The sequence below is a fragment of the Malaya genurostris genome, chromosome 2 (assembly GCF_030247185.1).
Source record: "Malaya genurostris strain Urasoe2022 chromosome 2, Malgen_1.1, whole genome shotgun sequence".
Classification (NCBI taxonomy): domain Eukaryota; kingdom Metazoa; phylum Arthropoda; class Insecta; order Diptera; family Culicidae; genus Malaya; species Malaya genurostris.
Window position 1 is genome coordinate 346,523,157 of NC_080571.1, and position 22,618 is coordinate 346,545,774.

At 35.4% G+C, this 22,618-nt stretch overlaps 2 protein-coding genes across 4 annotated transcripts in view; one reads left to right on the top strand and one right to left on the bottom strand.

Moving 5' to 3' along the window:
* The window catches only part of LOC131431987 (uncharacterized), a 129,512-nt gene that overhangs the window by 88,631 nt on the left and 18,263 nt on the right, over nucleotides 1–22,618 (top strand). The window lies entirely within an intron of this gene.
* On the bottom strand, nucleotides 4,595–6,053 carry LOC131431988 (uncharacterized). Its single transcript, XM_058597995.1, has one exon. It carries the CDS (start codon nucleotides 6,033–6,035, stop codon nucleotides 5,046–5,048), a length of 990 nt encoding a protein of 329 aa, XP_058453978.1. The 5' UTR covers nucleotides 6,036–6,053; the 3' UTR covers nucleotides 4,595–5,045.

A 22,618-nucleotide genomic window follows, 5' to 3' on the forward strand; every position in this document is an offset into this window, starting at 1 on the left:
CGGGGCAGGTTTTTTAATAATGTCAAGGAATAATGTTTTGGTTAACCTTAACACTCCTAATGATTAACTATATTTGTTAACCCCGCGCTTGGTTAGTTTTAGTCAAAAATTACCGCTTGCTAGAGTTTTATATCTTTCTTGAACAGAATAATTCCTTAACCGTGCTTCGAGTATATGTGTCTATGTGAGTAAGAATGCGACAAAACTGTGCCAATATGTGAATTAAAACAGTTTTTTTTGTTTTGCATTGAGTATTTATCTAAAAATTTGCGTTCAATGTAAGACCTCTGCTCATCTACAGATATTAATAAACTTGGTATTGCTCTTTCCATTCTCATTATCGCTATTCCTTCTTCAAAAATTTCTCCATCACCCCTGCCTTTTCGTAAACATATCACGTATTCATTGTATAGCAAAACTCACCTTGATGAAAAATTCCAAATTCCATTTCTAAATAGTTCGTTGTTTACTGAAAGTAACAGTAAAAAACAAAGAATTTTTATTTTCATCCCGCGTTAAACGAATACGTTTGTGTGTAATTCCTTCTCAAACTGGATAGATTCGATACGTATTTGAAAATTTAGCTGATAGAAAAATGTACATAAACTTTCAAACTACACTGTATAAATTCTTCAAGAATTACAACTGGTACAGTAACCGATATGAAACCATTATTTCATTTAAATTTGTAGTATGTCACTTATTTATTATAGTTTTTTTAAGTAACATATTTCGTTGCGGTAACTAGTTCGCAACAAAAAACATAGCTGGTTTGACCATGCAAATTTGTCGCATAAACATTGTTACGAATTGTTTTTTCTCACATGAACTTTTGTTTCGGTGTAACCTACAAATTTTGACAGCTGCTATTAAGTCCAGAGATGCCAGGTCTGCAGATTTGTCTGTAAATCTGCAGATTTGGGGTATAGTGCTGCAGACATTTTTTGTTGTGCAGACTTTTGCAGACTTTTGAAATTTTCTCTGACTTTTAAAGAATTTTGAAATTCTCGCAGACTTTCGTCTATATTAACAGACTTTTGAAATTTCCAAAACTATTTTTTTTTTGCTCGCCAAGTCAGTTTTGCGTGGCATACTTTATAGAGAAATTGCTGCCAGCAAGACATACTTTAATTTTTCAGTTCACAATCGTGTTGTTCAAACACGAAAAACCAATCGGTCGCTGCCATCTATGACAGTGATTCCATCGAATTGGGTAGAAGATAATTCGGTTTACTAGCCTCCAAACAATGTTATAAGTCTGTCGAAAAATTAATGTTCCAAACCGGATAGAAAAAAAACTGGAGGAAACAAAAATGTAAGATTTTTGGACGGAATCAATCATTTCAACAAGCTAAAGAAATGATGTGTATACTTGAACAAAAAACTGATTCAGAAGATGCCACGCAGATGGGCCATGGAACAAGATTAAACCCTGCAAAAAAACAAGTTAAATTTTGTTCGAAGAGCTAGAAATTAGTAAATGACTTTTATCATTCAATGGTATTATAGTGAAAATTTTATTAATTTTGTGGTTCAAAATCTAGAGTTTACATACAACCGCCCAGTCTTGTACGACTACTGTTGGTACAAAAACCTCAAACATGAATTTTACAACGGATTCCGAATCGTTATCAGCTATATTAGTTATATTAGTGATGAGTCAACATATGAATTTCTATGTGCACAAGTTGAACGAAATCAACTGATCACTGAGAACGTTTGAAACATACATTTCAAATGACTTAAACAGGTGGGTAATAAATGCATTTGAAAAGAAAAGGAGGAGAGAGAGTCATACAGCAATCAGATAAATAAAAAATCGAATTCGCATATGTTTTATACCTTGATGCTTTTATTAAAAACCATAAATATTTTAACGGATTGTATGAATCAATGGAAAGAAAGCGAACTTTGGTAATGCTACGTCCTTAGATTCATTATGTCTATTATTTGTTGATTGATGATAATCCCATTTTCAAGTATTTTGTTCAGCTCATACACAAACGGTGTTAAAAAAGTATTTATATTTTTGCGTTTGCTGTAAGGAAAACAATAATTAGAAATGAGATATGATCAATATAATCATCAAATTACATGGTCCATCTCATGTACATTTACGAGTATTGGCCAAAAATATGTCGTCGAACTTTTAAACGTTGGTAAACCATCGATGTTAACGTTCAGTGACAATTCATTTGGTAACTCTGTATATGTGCACGGTGTATTTTCGAGAATTTGATACAAACCATAATGCCAGTATTCGCCTCCAAGGGCCTGATTTTTTTAAATGTGGATATTCCGAGGGGTACCTATCAAAGTTCTTGCATCTTATATACATTCCAGGCTTTTCAAACGAACGAGCAAAGTGTTCAAAACTGAGTGCCTAGTTTGAAACTGAATTGCCCATTCTCTTAAATCTTCATGTAAAAAGATATTCGTTTCTGAATTTGAATTCATTATTTTCGTTTTATAATCAGATGGCCCGTTTGCATTTTGATGATGTGGAATGTAATCCAGTTTGCTTAAAAACTGCAACTGATTCATGTTTGTTGGATCTTTTGGAATCATTTTCGGAATGCATTCAACCGAATCAGCTTCAGGATAAGATATATTTTTTCGTTTCACGCTCTCTGGTAGTTCTTTTTTTTTTAAATGTCCATTGCGTTTGATTTTCTTCCACATTATGTTATTGCATTTACTTTAAAAATAATACCGGACACTAATTTCAACTTCAAAAACGGTAAACTTCAGCTGCATATTATTGCTATGATCTTAAAATACTACTTTGATTCGATATATTTTATATCTGTTACCTTGTAACCTTGAAGTTACATTTATCACTATGTAACATTGTAGTAACTTAGTGTGACGAGCTGTAAATTCGTAACACATATTTAACTGTTTTTCAACCTCATGAGCTGACTCGTTTCTCTGCATCCATTGTGCGAGTATTATGTAACATTTTTTTATTTTTATTTCTATAAAGAAGTTACCGGTGCTATTTGGGATGGCAAAAAACGATGATATCCTAATCAAGTATTAAAAATAAAACGTACAGTGCGGAAAAATGGACCAAAAAAGCAACAATTTGCGGTATATTTGTTAAGTATTTGAAAAAGTTATAATAGCTCTTTTAACACGTTGACTGCCACGACCATTCTCAGAATTCCGGTCTAAAAAGCCATTTGCGGTTAATCATTTTATATTATTAAAGACTATAATTATATTACATAGTAATCATCAAAAAGCATAGAAAATGTATTTTTTTTAAAATAGGCCTACGGCTCTTCCCAGAAGCCATCTATCCATATTACACGCTTAAAAATAGTTACTCAAAAATGAGTAAGATCTCACTCATCTACAGAAAAAGTGGAACAACTCTAATTTAGAGTAACTCCGAAGTTACTCAAATTTGAGTTCTTCCACTGGAAACGATATTTGGGTAAAATCTACTCATTTACTGAGTAATACTTTATTCGTACATGTACAAAAATAGAGTAACTATCACTCAAATTTTGTGTGAAATTTTATTTCACATATACCAAATTTGCAAAAAAATTGCTCCTTTTCTGAGTGTATTGTATTAAAATGTTAAATAATTGAACTCAATACTGTATCAAGTGGTGGTCGCTTGGAGTAGTGTGTTATGCTCAGGCACCAATCATACACTTATTACTCATAAATGACATTTGAGCATATTCGTTTCCATTCTAAAGCACAACACGAAGCTGATCATTCCGGTTTTTGCAGACACAACACCGTTTGTGTTAAGCGACTCACCCTCGAAATACGCGTCTCACTAACAAAAAATACAACCTGTTGCTACAAATGGTTATTACAACTTTTAGACTTATCGCGAATGCGAATAGTAACTATAAAACGAGATTTTGCGTTAAACTCAAATTTAGAGTAGGAGTTACTCAATATCATTGATGATAACTACTCAATTTTTGACGTTTGCATGTATCATTTGAAAATGAGTAACTAGTACTCAAACTTTGAGTAACTTTTTCTAAGCGTGTAGCACTGATATGCTACGAGTTTAAGCGTAGCTACGCGACAATGGCAAGTAAACACAGTACGAAATAACTCGTAGTCGGCGTCCTAGCAAAGAACGGTATATACGAGTTATCTTGTAGTTGGCAGTCAACGTGTTAAATAATGATTCTTATCATCATACTTGAAATATTTTTCAACAGCATGAATCTTTAATAAAACATTCTCATGGATTGTGCAAACACATATGTTATGTGAACCAGAACTTCCAAGCAACTTGCAGTGTTTTGGTCTTAATGCTGAAAATATACTAAATCCAAGGGGAGAGTCGCTCAACACAAACAATGTTGTGCCTCTAAAAAAATACGTGTTATACTGTGAGCCTAAGTGTGCCACTCTGTGCCCCTATTAAAAACGAAAAAAATGGAAACACTGTTTTGACACAGCTAGTTTATGTCAAGATATTGAAACAGGAGTTTGATTACAATAATTGGAATATCCTCTCGTTCTTGGCTCAAACCATGAATGCGTTCTTGAGAAACTTGATATGATTTTTCTCAGCTCCGGGTTATCATGTAGACTACAAGACTGATATAAACTGAATTCTGATTTCAATGAACCTGGCTTTAAATCGTTTCGGATTCAGCATGCATCTTTCAAAATCACCTTCGAGCAAGTAAAGCACCTGCGGAAGCCCGCCGCCGTCGATCGATTCAGTTAGTCTGGATCACAGTGATTCAACATACACAATAAAAAAAAACGAATTCGAGAAGTTTTGAACTGTTCATATTCTTTTATTCAAGTTTAGTGGGAAAAATTTTAAAAACAAAATAATGGCATTAGATAAAAGACGCGAATACTGCATGGAAGTTTTAATAAGTTGATTTCATTGCAATCAATTGAAAATAATATTTCGGAGTTGTTTTTTTAATATTATACGTCTCTAAGTCAACATTACAATCGCGACATATTTGAACATGTTTTTGGTGCTTTAACAATGCTATGAAAACGTTTCAGTCTATCGTTAAGCCTTTTCAATCGCCCAGATGTCAACGTCCAAAGCATTTTAGATTTTTTTTATATGGAAAATACCCCCAGTGACTTTTCTTATTCTGAAAATATTCTTTTTTACTAGTTGTTTGACAAGTATTCAGAACGATTTCTCCTCCAGTGTCGCCGAATACATTTCTTGAGCATTCAACAATACCATGACTTCTGTTGAATTCAGGATGTTCGCTTCGATCAGAATATGCAACTGCAAATAAGTCATATGAAATACTGTTTTTCATCGAAATCATAGATATACTACTTTCTGAACACTTTTCGCGAATCTCATTCAAACTAACACACTCGGTTTTAGTCAAAGGATTAGATTCTCGTGATATGATACTGTTCGTAAAGTTAATTTTTACCATGTCGAACCCTACGAAAATGAGAAGTTCAATCGCTATTTGCTCTGCTTTGCTGATTGCTTCTTTTATCTGGTCATCATCTGGAAGGTCATATGAAGTAGATGCCATAGCTCTAGAGACTTGCTTTTTAATGCTTGGAAAAACTAATGCATTTTTCCTTCGATTCGCTATCAGTAACTTCATTTGCACACGCTGCATTCGTTGTTCTACATCCTTCATTGTAAAGTTTACAGCAGTATGGTTCGTAGTGGTCATTGAACGAAGCTCGCGAAATAAAGCCTCACATGGTTGACTGGACAAATTTTGTACAATGAATTGTTCGTGAGCATTATTTTTACGACAATTTATCAAGAAATGAACAAGTCCATGGGCGTTCAATTCTAAACACCAGTATACATTGGAAGTTATGCATTGTTTAATGCTATTAGATGCATCCAAACATTGCCACCGCCAAGCACGACGAAAAAATAACGCTGTCCTGTGATTTGAAACTATTTCATAAATCATTTTTTCAAGAATAGTGATCATACCATATCGTGCATATTCGCTCATTTGGTGACAGTTCTTCTTCAGAAAAAGAAATATATATATCATTCGCATTATCTTCAAATACACAACTGTACCCATGCTCTCAGGGACTACTTCAAGAAGATGTTCAAATAAGTTTGGAGACATCATTTTTAAAGTTGGGTCAAATTTCATTTTATCTGCTGGATTCAAGTCAGCTTGTCACCTTGCTCTATTATTTTCCTTATTGTATTTGAAGATACGGCGTAAGTTCCTGAAAAATTAGGAAATGTGATTTGGAATTAGAACCGCAAGTCAATAAATAAAATATTTTTACCTAGAAGCATTTGTTTTTTTTGGATTGACTAGTGAGTGGCGAAGTTTGTTAACTAAATGGACTGTATCTTGTATGCAAACCACGCTATCGTTCATGTTTGCTATGAAATTCCTTCCATACAATTTACTTGAATCCGGATGAGGAAGACTTGTCTTTTCCTTCATTGCACGCAGAAGACGTGGATCACCATCAGATGCGTGACTAATTACTTTTATTCCAGCATTTTTCATGTTATTTTCTACGTATTTCCATCGACGTTTGATGTTTTCATGAGTAAACTTATTATCACTGCACATATATAAAACACAGAAAGACGAAGCACCAACGACCATCGGTGTTGGCCATTATAACATAAAGATACTCGCCAACTGGATACTTTTCAAGATCTTGTATCATTTTTTCAGCTGTGTGAGCCCTAAAACATTCACGAATGGGCATTCCATTGCTAGTGAATGGTGCAACTAGCCCTCGAACGGAATCAGTTCGTGGGGAATATTCAGGGTTAGGGGAAATAGCTGTTCCATCTTCGCTTAACGCTACTACTTTGGGAAAATTGTGCGCATCTAAATATTTGAGGAGTGCATTTATCATAAGAACACCTTCTTGTGTTTCATTCGTGTGTCTACTAATATGCCTTTGAACAGATTTAATACTGGGAAGCCGCATATTGGCTCGTTTGAATGAATAGGAACTTTTACCGGAAGTTAAAAATAAATATGCTGCTATATCAAGTTCGTACTGAGTGTATCTAACACCATAAGTTTGTTGTAGCTTGGAGCGATTATTGATATTGATTTGAGCGTTAAGTAAAGGTATCTTCGAATCATCATACCTACGAAGGATTTCTACGTTCTCACTGAAACACGAAAAGGATTTATTTGAAAATTATGTGGTTTCTACAAGGTTTCTATTTGATAGAAATAAAAGGAGAATCAAATGTTTTTATTTATAAAAATCATTACGTGGATTTTCTAGGAACTTCCTTCATCGACTGTTTACTTTCCGCTTTTGAAAACGTTAGTTCTGTGCAAGGTTCTGTTTTGTGATCATTGAAAATATCTAAAATAGAATGGTATAGGTTTGTCAGTAATAATTAAACGACCAGTGAAAATCATTACCACAACCATCATCAAGTATTTCTTCATCTATGTATTCATCTACATGTATTTCACTCGATGCATTTACTGGTTCGTTATGTTCTGATATGTTTTCGGTATTTGTTCTTAAGGAACCCGATAGGACAAAACTTGATGCTGAAACAGAGATTGCTTTCAGTATACTTCAATGTTCAACACAACTTTGGAATGTTACCGTTTAATATTTGTGGTTCTTGAGAATTTATGGTTGAGTTGTACTTCTTAATTGGCAGACTAGTCGAAAAATAGCTTGATTCTTGAGTAACGTTCAATACGTTCTTCCTGGAACATTTTCGAGTTGATGTAACAGGAATCCCAAGATGAATTGAGTTGGTATGTCGAGTGAAGTTGTAAATGTGCCAATTTCCTCGATCATCCATCGTGATCGAGAGATTTCTTTTCTTACCATTCTCTTGACAAAAGGGGCATTTAACTTCTGCACGGAACTTTCCATTGCCATTGGTAAAGATGCTGATTTTGATCTTTTTTAATTGATCCAGAAATTGATCGTAATTTGGATCATTGATTCCCCTAAAAGAAATTTATTTGATTTGTCAACTTCTGTTGACTTTTTGATTTTCGACTTTAAGAAATTGAAACTCACTGTGAAGCGAAATGCAGCAAAATTTTTCCATTTAATCTACTAGAGTGTTCATCCGCATCTATTTCATTGAGCGCTATGCAAACGACTGGAGTGGATTTCTTTGCCTTAAGAAAATACTTGATTCCTTTTCTTTTCATTACTTCTGCTAAATCAAGTAAACATAACATTTCCCCTTTCAAAAATCGAAACTTTTCGGGATCATTTGCAGAAGTTGAACCATAAATATCAAGAAGAGGCAATCCGCCACTTGAAGCTTCCTCGCGTAAACTAGTGGCCATGGTTTGCATGTCCATTTCTATTTCGCGAATTACTTCGCAGTTTAATTTGGCAAGGGACTGGCTACAGAGATTATTTTTCTTGAGAATATTCCGAATATGTATGTTAATTGGTCCATGTTCAGATTCCAACTGACTCCAAAAATAGGTCTGTAATGAAATCAAAAATGTGACATACGGACTATTTTTTTGACAAAATTTACCTCATCCATTGCAAATTCAACAGCAAGAAGCGAAAAAATGTCAATTCAATTATGTTTATTTTATCGTTGGCATAACAACGATAAGCAGTACAGGTAATGCGATGGAAACAGCCACTTGTCAAAAGTGAGCCTGTGTGTGCCGCAACTTGTGCAACTGGATAAAAACGAATGTGCCCATATTGAGAAATGCACTAATGCATTGTGTTAATGTGTGATTGGCACACTGTTCCAAGCGACCCGCCCCTTGACTAAATCTCATATTTCGATCTGGAAATTCCTCCTTAAAACCGAAATAAATTTTTTTCAATGATGAATAAAGCAATCGTTTCTGTTTGCGTTCACACTTACCATTCATTTTGACTGTGACGCAATCTCTTGATCCCGGCAGTACTCTGCTGACGTCATCGCTGTTGAAATATTGAAGCACCTCGTTTTCTATCGTTTCGTTCCTGTTGCGTCCCGTTTGTTTCTTGCTTTTTTTTTCGTCCGTCGATTCTCTTGCCTCCGACACAATGTATTTGTTCGCCTTGAATTGGGTGGTTATTTTCTCCTTCGACCACGAGTTTGGCAAGACTGACAACAAACGCACTTTTTCATTCCTAGTGCAATCAGGCAAACTGCTCTATCATTTTAGTAATCACTTCATCCAACTCTGCTGCTTTCGTTTTGAATAATTCTAGATCTTCTTCATCCGCCGGGAACCAGAATAGTTGCTTTTTTCTACCTCTTGAAATATCCAAATATTTTTCTCGAGGAAAATTTAAATTCCGGGTTTTCTTCGTTGATATCGGAGACACGTTGATTCCTGCGATGCCCTTGTTGAAGAGTTCAATGGCTCTTGAATACTCCGCCGCGATTGATGCTTCAGAAGATGCTGAGTTGATTGAAGCTGCTGAAGGTACTTCTTCTAAATCGTATTGCGATGTGGATGGTTGTGGTTCCGTTGTTGACAGCCCTTCTGTTTCCGACGCATGACTTTCCTTATAAGCCCGTCTATGACAGCGATCACAAATGCTTAACATGGTATTCAATTTAACCTTGCACTATTTAGCTTCTAATTTTCCAATTATGGTTTCTGTTAATTGGAAAAATTTTCCGGAACACACAAAACCAGGAAAAGATTTACAACACTTTAGGGAAAACCATATTGTAGTATCGTAACTGTTGCGAAAGAGATTTGTTATAAACTGATATCTGATCTACGATGCATAGCTATTTATATGTGAAACAGGTAGAATGTGTTTATTCGTTTAGACGTAGTTACGTTAGTTCTACTGTTTGAATGATTATCTTTCAACGAGAACTTGAAATTTCGATTATATCTGTAAATTGTTTTAGCTTTCTCATTTTTCAAAAGGCATAGCCATCAATCTGTAGGTTTTAATAACAGCTTTAAAATAAAAACTATTACAAAAAATTGAAACTCTGATTTTTTTTAACTTTTTCGGATTATTTTGTAATTATTAGGAAAAAAATTTTCAGTGTATATTTTTTTAGAGTGCCCAATCGATTCCCTACAACTTCTTCCTGAACGCCATTTTTGTACAATTAACGGTTTCCGAGTTACCACGATTTGAAAAGGGCAATTTTTGTGAAATGCGAAAATACATACGCCCTTTTTAAAAATTAGTAGTGAGTCGAATTGACCACTCTATCGGTTCAAAACTTATGGTTTGCCATACTGAAGCCATGTGCAAAGTTTCATCCAAATCGGAGAAGGTCGAGTCTGATGATCTGCGAAGCATTTCTGGAATTGCTCATGTGGCACTATTTTTCTTTCCGTTTCGTATGTGACTCGTCAATGCATGACAGTTTATCCCAAGTAGCACGTTAAGTTGCTGGCCTATATTTTTCTACTGATTGTGCAATTTATCAAATTAGTTTATGTTACTATTCTAGTAACTGTTGTGGTCTGGAAAAAACGCAATTTTTCTATGTTGTGCAACATATCTTTAAGTTCTTTTATTATTACGAATATTTATTCACAACGATTGTGCAACTGATACAAAAACACATGCGTCGATCTCATCACAAAGGCAGAAAAAACAATTGCGAAACTCGTGACAACTACTGCGTATTGTAAACAAGAAATAGAATGACGTTTATAAAAACATAACAAACTTAATTTCTATTAAATAAGTTTCACATTTGATTTTCAATACAACTGCTCGTAACATAAACATGGAACTTTAGAAATGTTCTGTACATAAAAAAATGGTAATACTACATATTGTAGAATTGATCTTTTATGTTTTAGTAAATAAAAAATCGACAACGAACTACCTTCTGAAGGTGAAACATATCTTCCTACGCCTGAAATTTTCAAGCGCCTATGAATGTACGTGTTTTGATGATTGCACATTAATTTCTATGAAAATAACAATCTATTCTTTTCCATGAATATGATCGGAAAAGTGTTTAAAATATGTATTAGAAAATTATTAAACATTCATACACCTTTTCAGACGACTTTCATTATATTAATGAAATGAGTTTTTCTTCAATATTGTCCAATATGGCATCGAGGATAACAGTGTGTTGAAAAGCAAATAGTTAACCCAACGTGTTGATTTATTTTATCTGAATAAAAGGAAATATAAACATGTGAATATTGAAAAGAGAAATTTTTGGTGTTTTTTTTATCAAACTAGTTGACTTAAAAAACAATACAGTTTAGTCATTCATCTTAGTGAACCCAACATTTGTGATACGCACTGTAGGCATCATTTTGGTGAGCCCATGTGCTTTAGTTGCAAAAACAAGTTGCTCAAACGGTAATATATAACTAGGAGAGTAACTATGATGAAATTAACTTTTCGTTTCATATCTTTTAAAAGTGATGTCAGGTCTGTTCATTTTTTTCGCGAGATGAAAACCGAATACAAATTATCTGATGGATTTTTGTTTTCATTGCGTATTTAATGCTGTATATAATATTCTTATGTCTGCTAGTTTTGCGTTCATTTCAAACAGAAAAATCTTGCACAACTTTATGGAAGTTTCGAATTGTTTTTCTAAAAATGAAGAAAACTGCACACACTGACCTAAAATTTCATGAGTCAGCCAGGACTATGCGGACTCGGCAGCAACATAGTTTTTACTGCAAGGTTTTCAATTCGGCTTATCATTGTTTGCCTTGCGGAGAGCATAATTGGACTACATTTTTCTTCACAAGAGATATACAGCCGTTTCGGCATATATTGAGTCGAATACAATTATGAGCGAATGGTACTTCTAAACCACGCTCTGGAATTTCCCATGAACTTTACCTAATACACTTCAATTTGAAAACTTTAGAAATTTAAATTGTGGTAAATCGCATTCGAAAGACGTTTGTCCAATGAATGAAACCATTGATAAATTTTCAAGTTCAAATTGCGATGGAAATCATAAATCCAATTATTTGAAATGTCCTGTCAGGGAAAAAATTTTAAAGGCTCGTTCGCTTAGACAACAGGTCAAATCAACGACCTTAAATTTACAGAACATACCTGAAAAAAAACCTAATTCCAATTCGTCTTCTAACGAAAACAATTTATTGACAGGTAGATCGACCTCGTCATCATCTTGTTCTAATGACAGTTACGCTTTGGTAACAGGTAGGTCTTAATTCTTCTAATGTAAATAATCAAAACACAAGAACGCCTTCCAGTTTATCTTCTAACGAAAACAATTTATTAATAGGTAGATCGGCCAAATCATCTTCTTCTAATGGCAGTCTACCTACCAATATTCCTTCAATGAAATTTGCTTCTTTAAATGAAATCGATTTAGATCTACCTCCAAGATCAACTTTTTCAAATGATCATCCGAATGAGTTCGACTTCATCACTCTTTGAAGCATTTCAAATCGGATGCAATTTGCAAATAATATTATAATGAATTTAAAATTTAACAGTGATGTTAAATAATTATTTGAATATTTTAAATTCGAATGCTCGATCTTTGAAATCGAGTGAAGATGAATTTTATAATTTTCTCAAAGTTCACAAAATCCATATTGCCATTGTGACAGAAACTTTTCTTAAACCAAATGTCAAATTGAAAAGCAATCCATATTATGTGGTTCATCGATTTGACAGGTTTACTGCAATGGGAATATTACCTTCTTTCAATACTAAAGTTATTGAAAGCTTGGGAATCGAAGTTGAAACCATTCATGGAATTTATTTCATCGCTGGAGCATATTTGCCATTCCAATGCACCGGCGAACAATTAAATTTGTTTAAAGGCGATTTGCAAAAACTCACAAGATATCGACCGAAATTTTTCGTAATAGGGGACTTAAATGCTAAGCATGTCCAGTGGAATTGTAGGCAAAATAACAGTAATGGTAAAATACTTCATAATCAACTCTCAGCTGGTTATTTCACAGTTCTTCATCCCAGTAATCCTACTTGTTTCTGTTCTGGGTTATCCACTAGGGTTGATCTTTTAGACATAGAAAAAGCATTCGACCGTATTTGGCACAAAGGTTTAATAACAAAAATGTCTGATTTCCAGTTTCCTATTTATTTGATCAAAATGATTCAAAATTATTTAACTGATCGTACTCTTCATGTTAGCTATCAGAATTGTAAATCTGTCACAAGTCTGTTAGCCACAGGTAGAAATCTAAGAGTGATCTGCAGTCGCCTACAAAGAAGTTTAAATATTTTCAGTGATTATCTGTCAAAATGGAAAATTAATCCAAATGCAGCAAAAACGCAATTAATTATCTTTCCTCATAAGCCAAGAGCTTCTTTTCTAAAACCAAACAATAATCACATTCTCAAACTGAATGGCTTGGAATTGTCCTGGTCTGATCAAGCTAAATACTTAGGTTTAACGTATGACAAAAAACTCACTTTCAAGGATCACATTGAAGGAATCCAGGCAAAGTGTAATAAATATATTAAATGTTTAAATGTTTATAAAACAAATTGTTAATTTATAAACAAGTTTTCAGATCAGCCATGCTTTATGCAGTACCAATTTGGTCAGGTTGTTGTTCCACTAGGAAGAAACGGCTTCAAAGGATTCAGAATAAAATTCTGAAAATGATTTTGAAGCGTCCTCCCTGGTTTAGTACAAATGAGTTACACAGACTCACAAATATAGAACCATTTGATGTAATGTCACATAATATTATAAGCAAATTCCGACAAAAATCGATGCAATCTTCAATCTTCTCTGTATTAGTTAGTAAGTTAGTATATAAGTTCCTTTTCCCCATTACACAATACAAGTAGGTTTAGAATTTTCCCTACACAAAAATCTCAGAATTGCGGAAGCAAAAGATGTCCTTATGGTAACAACCAAATCATATATATTAAGGGCTGAAAAGTCGCCACTTGTGGCTGAACACCCAATTTAAATCTTAATAATTTAATTTTAACTCATATTCCAATAAATAGTTATTAAAAAAAATTCTCGTAGATTTCGAAAGAATTAGACTCGTTTGAAAGCTACTATTGGGTTATTTGGTAAGCTCACAATAACTAGAAGAAGAACGTATATAATAACGATTCAGTTAATACAAATGTTGTTGTAAACTTATTTCCATCACCTTGAGTCGATCACCTCCCTCACCCTCAAAATAACCTTATAATCTATTTGGACGTGAAAGAAGTTTCTATAGTAGTCAAGAAGTGAGCTTACTCCTCCATGATTACCCTGAGTAGTGTAGAAAGTATCTGTACTTTTCAAAAATATCGATTCCCACCTTTGGTACATGTGCCAAACTCAATGGTGATTCGTTTAGCTGTTTCGTAGCTATGCTGAGTCTTGAATACACTCGCGTTCATAGGCAGATAAAGAATAATTTCCCTTAGTTCTTCGAATTCCTCGGCAAAATGGAACCAGATCTTTTGAAATACTATCCACCACGACCTTGAAATTCTTGCCACTCTCTTGTTTTACAAAAAATGGGAGATGAAAATTTATTTTCAAAAACCTCTCATTCTAGTCTAAATGTCGAATCTCTTCTAATTATATAAATTTCGTCATTGACCTCCTCCCTTCATGTTAAGGACACTTGCCACACACTATTCCCCTTGAAATTGTCCTAATGATCATCGGTGAAGAACGAGAAGTATATGTGCCAAATTTGATAGCAATCCTTTCAGTAGTTTAGTAAAAATCCGTTCAGTAGTTTCGCAAAAAATACCTGTCCCAAGTTTTATAGCGATTCGTGCTGTAGTTTCGGTGTTATGCCAATACAAACATTACACTTCCTTTTTAGAGTTTTAGAGGCACTTACTACACCCTCCTCCCCCCCGAATATCCTCTAAGTTGTGCAAAAAGCATCTATGGTCTTCAAAAAGAACCGATTCTGATCAAATTAGATAATTTTTTTAATGACCCCCTTTGTTAATGACACTTGCTATGCTCCCTCCTCCCGTAAAAACATTCTTATAACCATCTCCGAAGCGCAAGATGTATATGTGCCAAGTTTGATAGCAATCCGTTAATTAGTTTTGGAGTTATGACATTACACCCCCCTTTTTAAAGACACTTGCTACATCCATCTCCCATACAATCATATCTTAAGTATGCGAAATGTTTCTAAGGTGTTGAAAAAATATCGATTTTCGTCAAGTTATATGAATTTTTTCATGACCCCTTCTTGTTAATGACACTTGCTACGCTCTCTTCTATAAAAATACCATCTCTGAAGAGCTAGAAGTACATGTGTCAAGTTTGATAGCAATCCGTTAAGTAGTTCTGAAGTTATGCCATTACACACATTACACCCCCCTTTTTAAAGGCACTTGCTACATCCACCACCCATATAATCATATTTTATATATGCAAACTGTGTCTATGGTCTTATAAAAGTATCGATTCTCGTCAAATCAGACTAATTTTTTCATGACCCCCCGTTAAGAACACTTGCTACGCTCCATCCCCCATTAAAATACTCTTATGACCTTCTCAGAAGAGCAAAAAGTATCTGTGCCAAGTTTGGTGGCAATCCGTTAAGTAGTTTCGGAGTTATGCCGTTTTAAAGATTACACCCCCCTTTTTAATGGCACTTGCTACATCCACCCCCAGTATAGTCACATCTATGGTATGAAAAATGTTTCTATGGTCTTCAAAACGTATGGATTCGTGTCAAATTATATGAATTTTTCCATGACCCCCCCCCCCCCCCTTGTTTACGACATTTGCTACGCTCCCTCCTTTATAAACATACTCCTTAAACCATCTCTGAAATGCAAGAAATACTTGTGCTAAGTTTGGTGGCAATCCGTTCAGTAGTTCCGAAGTTATGACGTTACAAACATACAAACTTACATCCATTTTTATATATTTGTAATATTCACATATTTTCCCATAAACTGCAGATATTTCTTGACAAAATATCCATAAATTAGCGGCAGTTAAAAAGTTATAAATTTATCAATAACATCTCTTCAAAGAAAATCGAGAAAAAAAACGGAACTACGAAAACTTGAACTTTTCAAAAAATTATAACTCAAAAACAAAAAAATATTGTAATATTGTTTCAGCTTTTAGAAAAAAATAAACCATGAAAACCGTTTAAAAGTTATACAATTCACTATTTCAAACACAGAACTTCAACTTTACAATATTCGCTTATTTTTCCTAACAACTATTTAGCATTTATTGACAACATATCCAAAAATTAGCATAATCGGTCCAGTGATTCAAAAGTTATGATTTTTTTTAAAATGTATACTTTGAAGATAATCAAAAATAATTTTCACCCACCCTAATGACAAAATTAAAAAATACGGGTTTAATATTTTTCAATGGAGAACGATTCTTCCAAATATTATGAAATTCTGAGAGATCGTACATCAGTTTCTCAGAGAATTACTGACTAATGCTTGTTTCATAAAAAGGCTCTCTTTGAATATTCGCTACACTGCACATTTATATCCATAAAGGCGGAGCTAACGAAAAGCAAAACCATAATCAGTTATTTTTATAGAAATGTGGTGGTGGTGGTTTTTATGCATCTTTTAACAGTTCTGAAACAGTACCTCACATTAGAGTGAGACGTATTCACGTTGAAAAATGATATTGAATTTATAAATTGATTTTCTATCGGCGTCTGAGGTTTCAATTCATTTTCGAAAAAGAGTCATACGCTCGAAATAGTTTGGGAACTCCTATTCTAGACGGTCGGAACGGTCTCTTCATTTGATCAGATCATCCTTAATCTTTGGGAATGAGCCACCGATCATGTGCCAAAGAAGTAATCGACGAGATTACGATGGAACTCCAGATGTTACTCGGGATCTTTTCTCACCTATAGCCGTATGGTGAATCAGGTCGAGACCCACCTAAATGGAAGGATTCTTGAATCGAAGGACTAGCCATGTAGTGGTTTTGTACGATAAAAAGTCTTCATTATGATTTTTCATACTGGTATATTGATTCAAGCAGGGTTTAATTTAGTATTGAAATTGAAATTTGAAAACAAAACAAAACTGAAATATTTCGTAAGATCAATCTTTTTCTTTAATCAATCGAAACGTTCTTCTGTAAGGAATTGAATGTTTCGGAATATGACCAGTCAAATTCATAAGCATTGACGTAATGCAAAAATAGCAAATGTGCATCATTGCCACCTTCCGTGTTCGATTTCGATGATCGATTTTTATTATTGAAGACAGTTTAATTGCTGATTTCGGCTAAATTGATACGATAGTTTCAGTATCAAGCACAAACTTAAACGTTATTCTCTAATAGCAGTGTTATGAAAATTTAAAAAATTACAACGCAAGAATTCATAACAATAGAAGTAATAAGACCGGATGTCAAGAGATTCGAACGATTTGTCTAATTACAAAATTTGTGGACTCGTGAATGTGAATAAGAAGTAGCGGTCTCTTGTTTTCTCGAACGTTTACAGCTCAAGAAAGTCTTGTGATTTTACATAAAAGAAGCATCGTATTTCACACAGATTCATATTCAAGAATATGTAAAACTGTGTGTTGTGAATTGTATCGTTTGTAGAACGAAAAACCTGTAAAATTCATATGTTTTTTCTGTGTCCGAACGAGTGGCAGCGATGTCAGACAGCACACAAAGTATAACTCTGCGGTGGCGCGGTTGGTACTAAAAATTAATATCCCACGTTTTTCTTCCCAAACAGTATCTCAACCTCGTATAGTTTTTCAAGAGAAAACTGAACAGAATCAAACGCCCAATGTTTTTAATCATCGTAAGATAGAACAAAGCGAAAATAGTTGCTTCCCGGTCGTCCCGATCCACTTGCGCACGACAACAATTCCTTTGTGGTTCGAATTCATCGCACTGCCAATTAAATGACAGTGACCGAAAACATTTGGCGTGCCGGTGGAAGCCCGCATTTCAAATAGATTCCCGCTTGGAGTGAAACCAGAGTAGATTCTCCCTTCAATCACAAAGCAGATCCAGCCGGCCGTTTGACATCCCTCCGGATCCCAGTAGAAAAGCGGCGTCGAACGTTAAGCGTACACACAATTTTCAAATAACAAACATCTGTTTTATTTATACTTTGCCAGCTTGCCGAAAATAATTCTTCTGCCAACCCGCACTATCATCATCGCCTACTCCGATTCCTCCGGGCGCGCGTTGTTCGCTCTTATTACATTCTTTTGTCTTTTTCATTTGTGCGCTGTCATCTGAACGGTTGCAGCGGCGCCTCTTTCTTCTTCTCCATTGAGCATTGGCTGCCAGCATCCGGACGCAGTTTTGCAACTTAAAACATGTTGTTGTTGTTGTTATTGCTGTTGTTATTATTGTTTCTGCTGTTCGGTCGAAGTATTTGTTTGACATTTAAAATATGTTCTCCGGTCATCCGAGGGGCTAACGTGAAAGAAACACAATGAGTAATACATTCAACTTACAAGAATGGATCCTCATTTAGTGCATGGAATTTGGAGCACAGTACGAGACGATGTATGCAGCCGTAGGGAGCCCGTCGGCAATTTAAGTCACCGACTAGCTTCCGCAATTGCCACCACCGACGGTTGCGTTGTTGAGTCAGCCGAGTGTGAATGCGGTCTCCGGCTTGATTCTGTCTGGCTCTACTAGGACTTCGGCGAAACAAGTGCGGTGGAGAGATGGTCGGGTTCAGGTCGGATTTTTTTTTATTTTGAACGAATTCGATTTTTTTCGGGTTCGTGTCGGGTTCGGGTTTGGAAGAAAAATTATTCTCGGGTTCAAAAAATTGTTAACGCGACCATCTCTAGTGCGGTGCCGACTTTCCGTAAAAGAATGGAGGATCAACAAAACAGGAAACAATAATCGGTACATTGTTCGGTACCGCCCTGGTCCGTTTCGAGAAGCGGAGGCAAGTAGTCATCATCGGTGTGACCACGCTGGGTGGTAATGAACCTGTTTATGTACTACCAAACTCTCCTATGTCTAAAACGGTCAATTTATGAACCAGTTCAACCATTTTCAATTTAATTTTTCACAATCGAATCGAATCCAAATGGCGTTATCAATAAAAATAAGATGAAGTTGAGTTTCATGCCCCCTTTTCAGTAGGTAACAGTAGGCGCTGCACAAAGAAGACGAGCAGCTCGTCTTGCCAGGGGAATTCGCTAGCGGCCTGCTTTGATCGGCAAGCGAAGACAGGCATGCGGATGTTGATGCCAGAATGGGTGAAAATAATTCGCTTATGGTGAAAAATGAGGTTTTAAGTTGTTTGATTCGTTCTTCAAAGAGGCATGTTCGCATTTTGTTTTGTACGGTGATAAGTTGAGTAAACAAACAAGCACTTGATTGCGATCGAAATGGAATTTCTGTTATATAATAGTAACTCGATTGAAAAAATAAATAATAAAATACTGACGCATTCTGCTTTTTTTTCAATCAGGCATTGCAAAGTGCATTCGTTGTCAGCCACTGTTGCATTACAAATGGAGATAGCAGTCACGAGGGAATAAACGCAAACAGCACTCATAGTCACACTAAAGCCAGAGAGAAGCCTCATTCCGAGAGAACGAGAGAGAGAGAGAGAGAAATAGGTGAGAGATGGAATGAGCGAGCATAATTCGTAGCATAAATCCCAACACTACGCAACAACAACAGGTTCTTTGGGGTCGTTTTCATTCATCGCTATGATGTTGTTTATTTGTGGTTTTCTTTGGCCGCATAAAAGCAGTGCTTTCTCTTTCTCGCTCACCGGTGCGAACTGGTCGGCTTTGTATAGGAGGCTTACAACCGGTACAGTTATTCTCACCGCATGCTATGGTTTCGCTGCTACGATTGCAGTAGACAGAGGCTGGGACGCATCGGACGACGAAATTCTGCATCCCAAGTAGGCTAGTGTGCGTGTTATGAAACATTTTGTTTTGGATTATTTCTGCACCGCGCTCGAATTATCCGAATGTGCAATGGAAAATTGGATAATTTTAGCAAACCAGTGAATGAAATGTTCACGATTCGTTGATCCCTTGCGTTGCGATGTCTTATGAATGGAATTAAGTAGCTTAGCGGTTACGGTGCTGTGGTTTATGTTTTTTTTTTGCGGTGCTGCAACAGTGAAATGGATCGTTTTTTCCTTTTTGGTTTTTGCTCGAAGAACTCAGCAGAGCTATTTTTGAGCAGAAGCGATTTATGGACTTGGTTCGATGCTTACAGGAAGCGACATTTGTGCTGATTTATGATGCGTATTTTGATAATGGAGGATCACGGTATTTTGTACACGAACTCTTAGCTCTGTGTCTCCATTGAACTACATTTAAGCAGTTAATAGACCTTTTTAAATCAACGTTTTTTTAGAAAAAAAAACTGGAAGATTGAAGAAAAAACTTGCGTCAACTTTTTGAATATGACGGATGAAGGCCCTGTAAAAACAAGCAAGGTAGAATCCATAGTAATGTGTTGTTTGTATCCATGGTGATACCACGTTAATATATATACAATCGTAGTAAACGATTCACGAGAAGGCTCACCCTCTTTCCACATTTGACGTTTCAATATGGTAACACCTATTTTGCTGATTACTTTAATTTGACTGAGCGATGCTAATCCTAAAAATAGAAAGACTCATAAATATTATTCTAAATCTCAAAAACTCGGGGTAAATATCGGAAAATAAGTGAACACTCTTTTAATAAATTCAAGAACGATCAATCTGAAGAACAAATGCAAATGTATGAATGAAAGAATGAGGAAGCAATTCGAACTCAAAATTGTTGGCTTTAGCTATGGTTGCGATGATCTTTTGTGCCGACGCGTTATATGGTAAAAAGCAAACCATATCAGACCATTTTAGGCACAGTGATTTTAGCCCCCAAACGCTCGCTGTTGATGGCTTTTTTAAAAGATGCTATGTCAATTGCAGAAAACCTTGTGCCTCTTCAGTTCGCTTCGAAGCAATGGTACCGGCCTCAGTTCATTACCGATTCAGCTGTTCTCTGATGTGATTTCAGAAGATCCAGATCAACTGTCATCAATCGATGCCAAAAGTTCACCAAAGTTCGCAACAACGTGAGCCCACACACCTTTCCGAAGTGGACTCACGTTCGTGTTTTTGATCCGAAGCTACTGAATAGTTTTTTTTTCATCTGCGCTTCTTACTTACTGCATCTATATTTAAAATGGAATATCGTACCTAAGGTCATGTCGAATCACACTTTCGAACCGTAATTGTCTCTTATGTCAAGGTTCTCGGGGTCTGGTTTCTCAAATATATGCAACTTAACAACAGGCATGCGGGACATAAAATTCAATGCAATTGATTTCTCTTTCTTAAGCTGAATTTACTTTTTCCTTTGTTCTTATTCGTTCCGAGTACGACCGATTAGTAAAAAAATAATCTCAATATTCATTACATGAAATCAAAAAGTTTTAAAATCCTGTTATCATCCGTCTATTCGTGCAATGGCGAAAATCTATATACCTACCAAAAAAAATGTACACTGAAAGAAGTTGAATGCTTTTCTGATAATGGAAAAAAATATCTGACAAAAATTTAAAAAAATCGTCTCCACAATTTTTTTCCATATGGAAAGAAGTACATGATTTTACAAGTCACAGGTCAGGTCATAATGGAAACTCGTAATTTAAACACTAAATAAGGAGCAATAAATTGGTTCATAGTGACGTTTTTCTTAGGACGCGATAGATGTTACCTTAAAAGTTTCACCAGTGAAGAAAAAATCGTATTTCCATTTTTAAATCGTTCCATTATTCGATTGGCAATATTTGTCGTTAAATATGTTTTTCGATGAATTCATATACCGTAGCATTTTACTTCATAATTTATTTCAAAATAAAAAAATGCACGACACAATCTTGACCGGGCTTTTGGGGATTATCATCGGGGATTATCATAGAAAATCCATTTTTCATCCTTAGTAACAATTCGATGAAGGAAACCCTTTCGTTGTTGCCTTAAAATCAGCTGCTTGCGCAAGTGGAAAATCGTAGTTAAATGTCTCTCGGTTTCAGTTCATAAGGCACCCAACTGCCTTACAATTGAATCATTTCCAGGGATTCCAATCATACAGAAATTACTTTTTGAGTCACTTTCAATGAGTTTCTCGTACGTTTGACTCGGATCTTCATCGAGTAATTCGTCCAACTGTTTGTCTTCGAGATGTTTTGGTTGAAACCTCGAAACCATTCCCTGTATGATTTATGAGTTGAAGTATTATCACCATAAACATCCACTGCACTTATCTTCCAATTAAAACAGAAGACTACAACTTCCCGCAAACGCTGCTCAGTCAAGGGCTGATGCCAGTAGGTCGCGTTTAACCACGTGTCTCGCTCTGCGTATTACATTTCTCTCCATGCTCTCTCGCATATGTACAAAATGACTCTCGATTGGCCGGGTGATCAGAAAAGTTTCGATATTTTCGGTTACAAGTTTGCATAAAATGTGTCTGCATCCAATAAAGAAACCACTTGTTTAACAGCCTTGCTGAGCCGATTTTATTTCTCTCTCATTTATTGTTACGTTACCAGGAAACTGGAGCAGCAAAAAATGGCGCGTGCATAGAAATCGACTTACCTTCACGAAAATAACATTCACTTCATTTTTATCGCGACGACATATATGTTTTTATGCACTAATCGCATCGAAATTAAATTATCTAGACATTGTCAGGATAGATTTTTGATCCATGCTTTTGAAGGCGAGATATTCAATGAACAAGTTGAAAGACGGCGTTTCAGCTATGCAATTCTCTT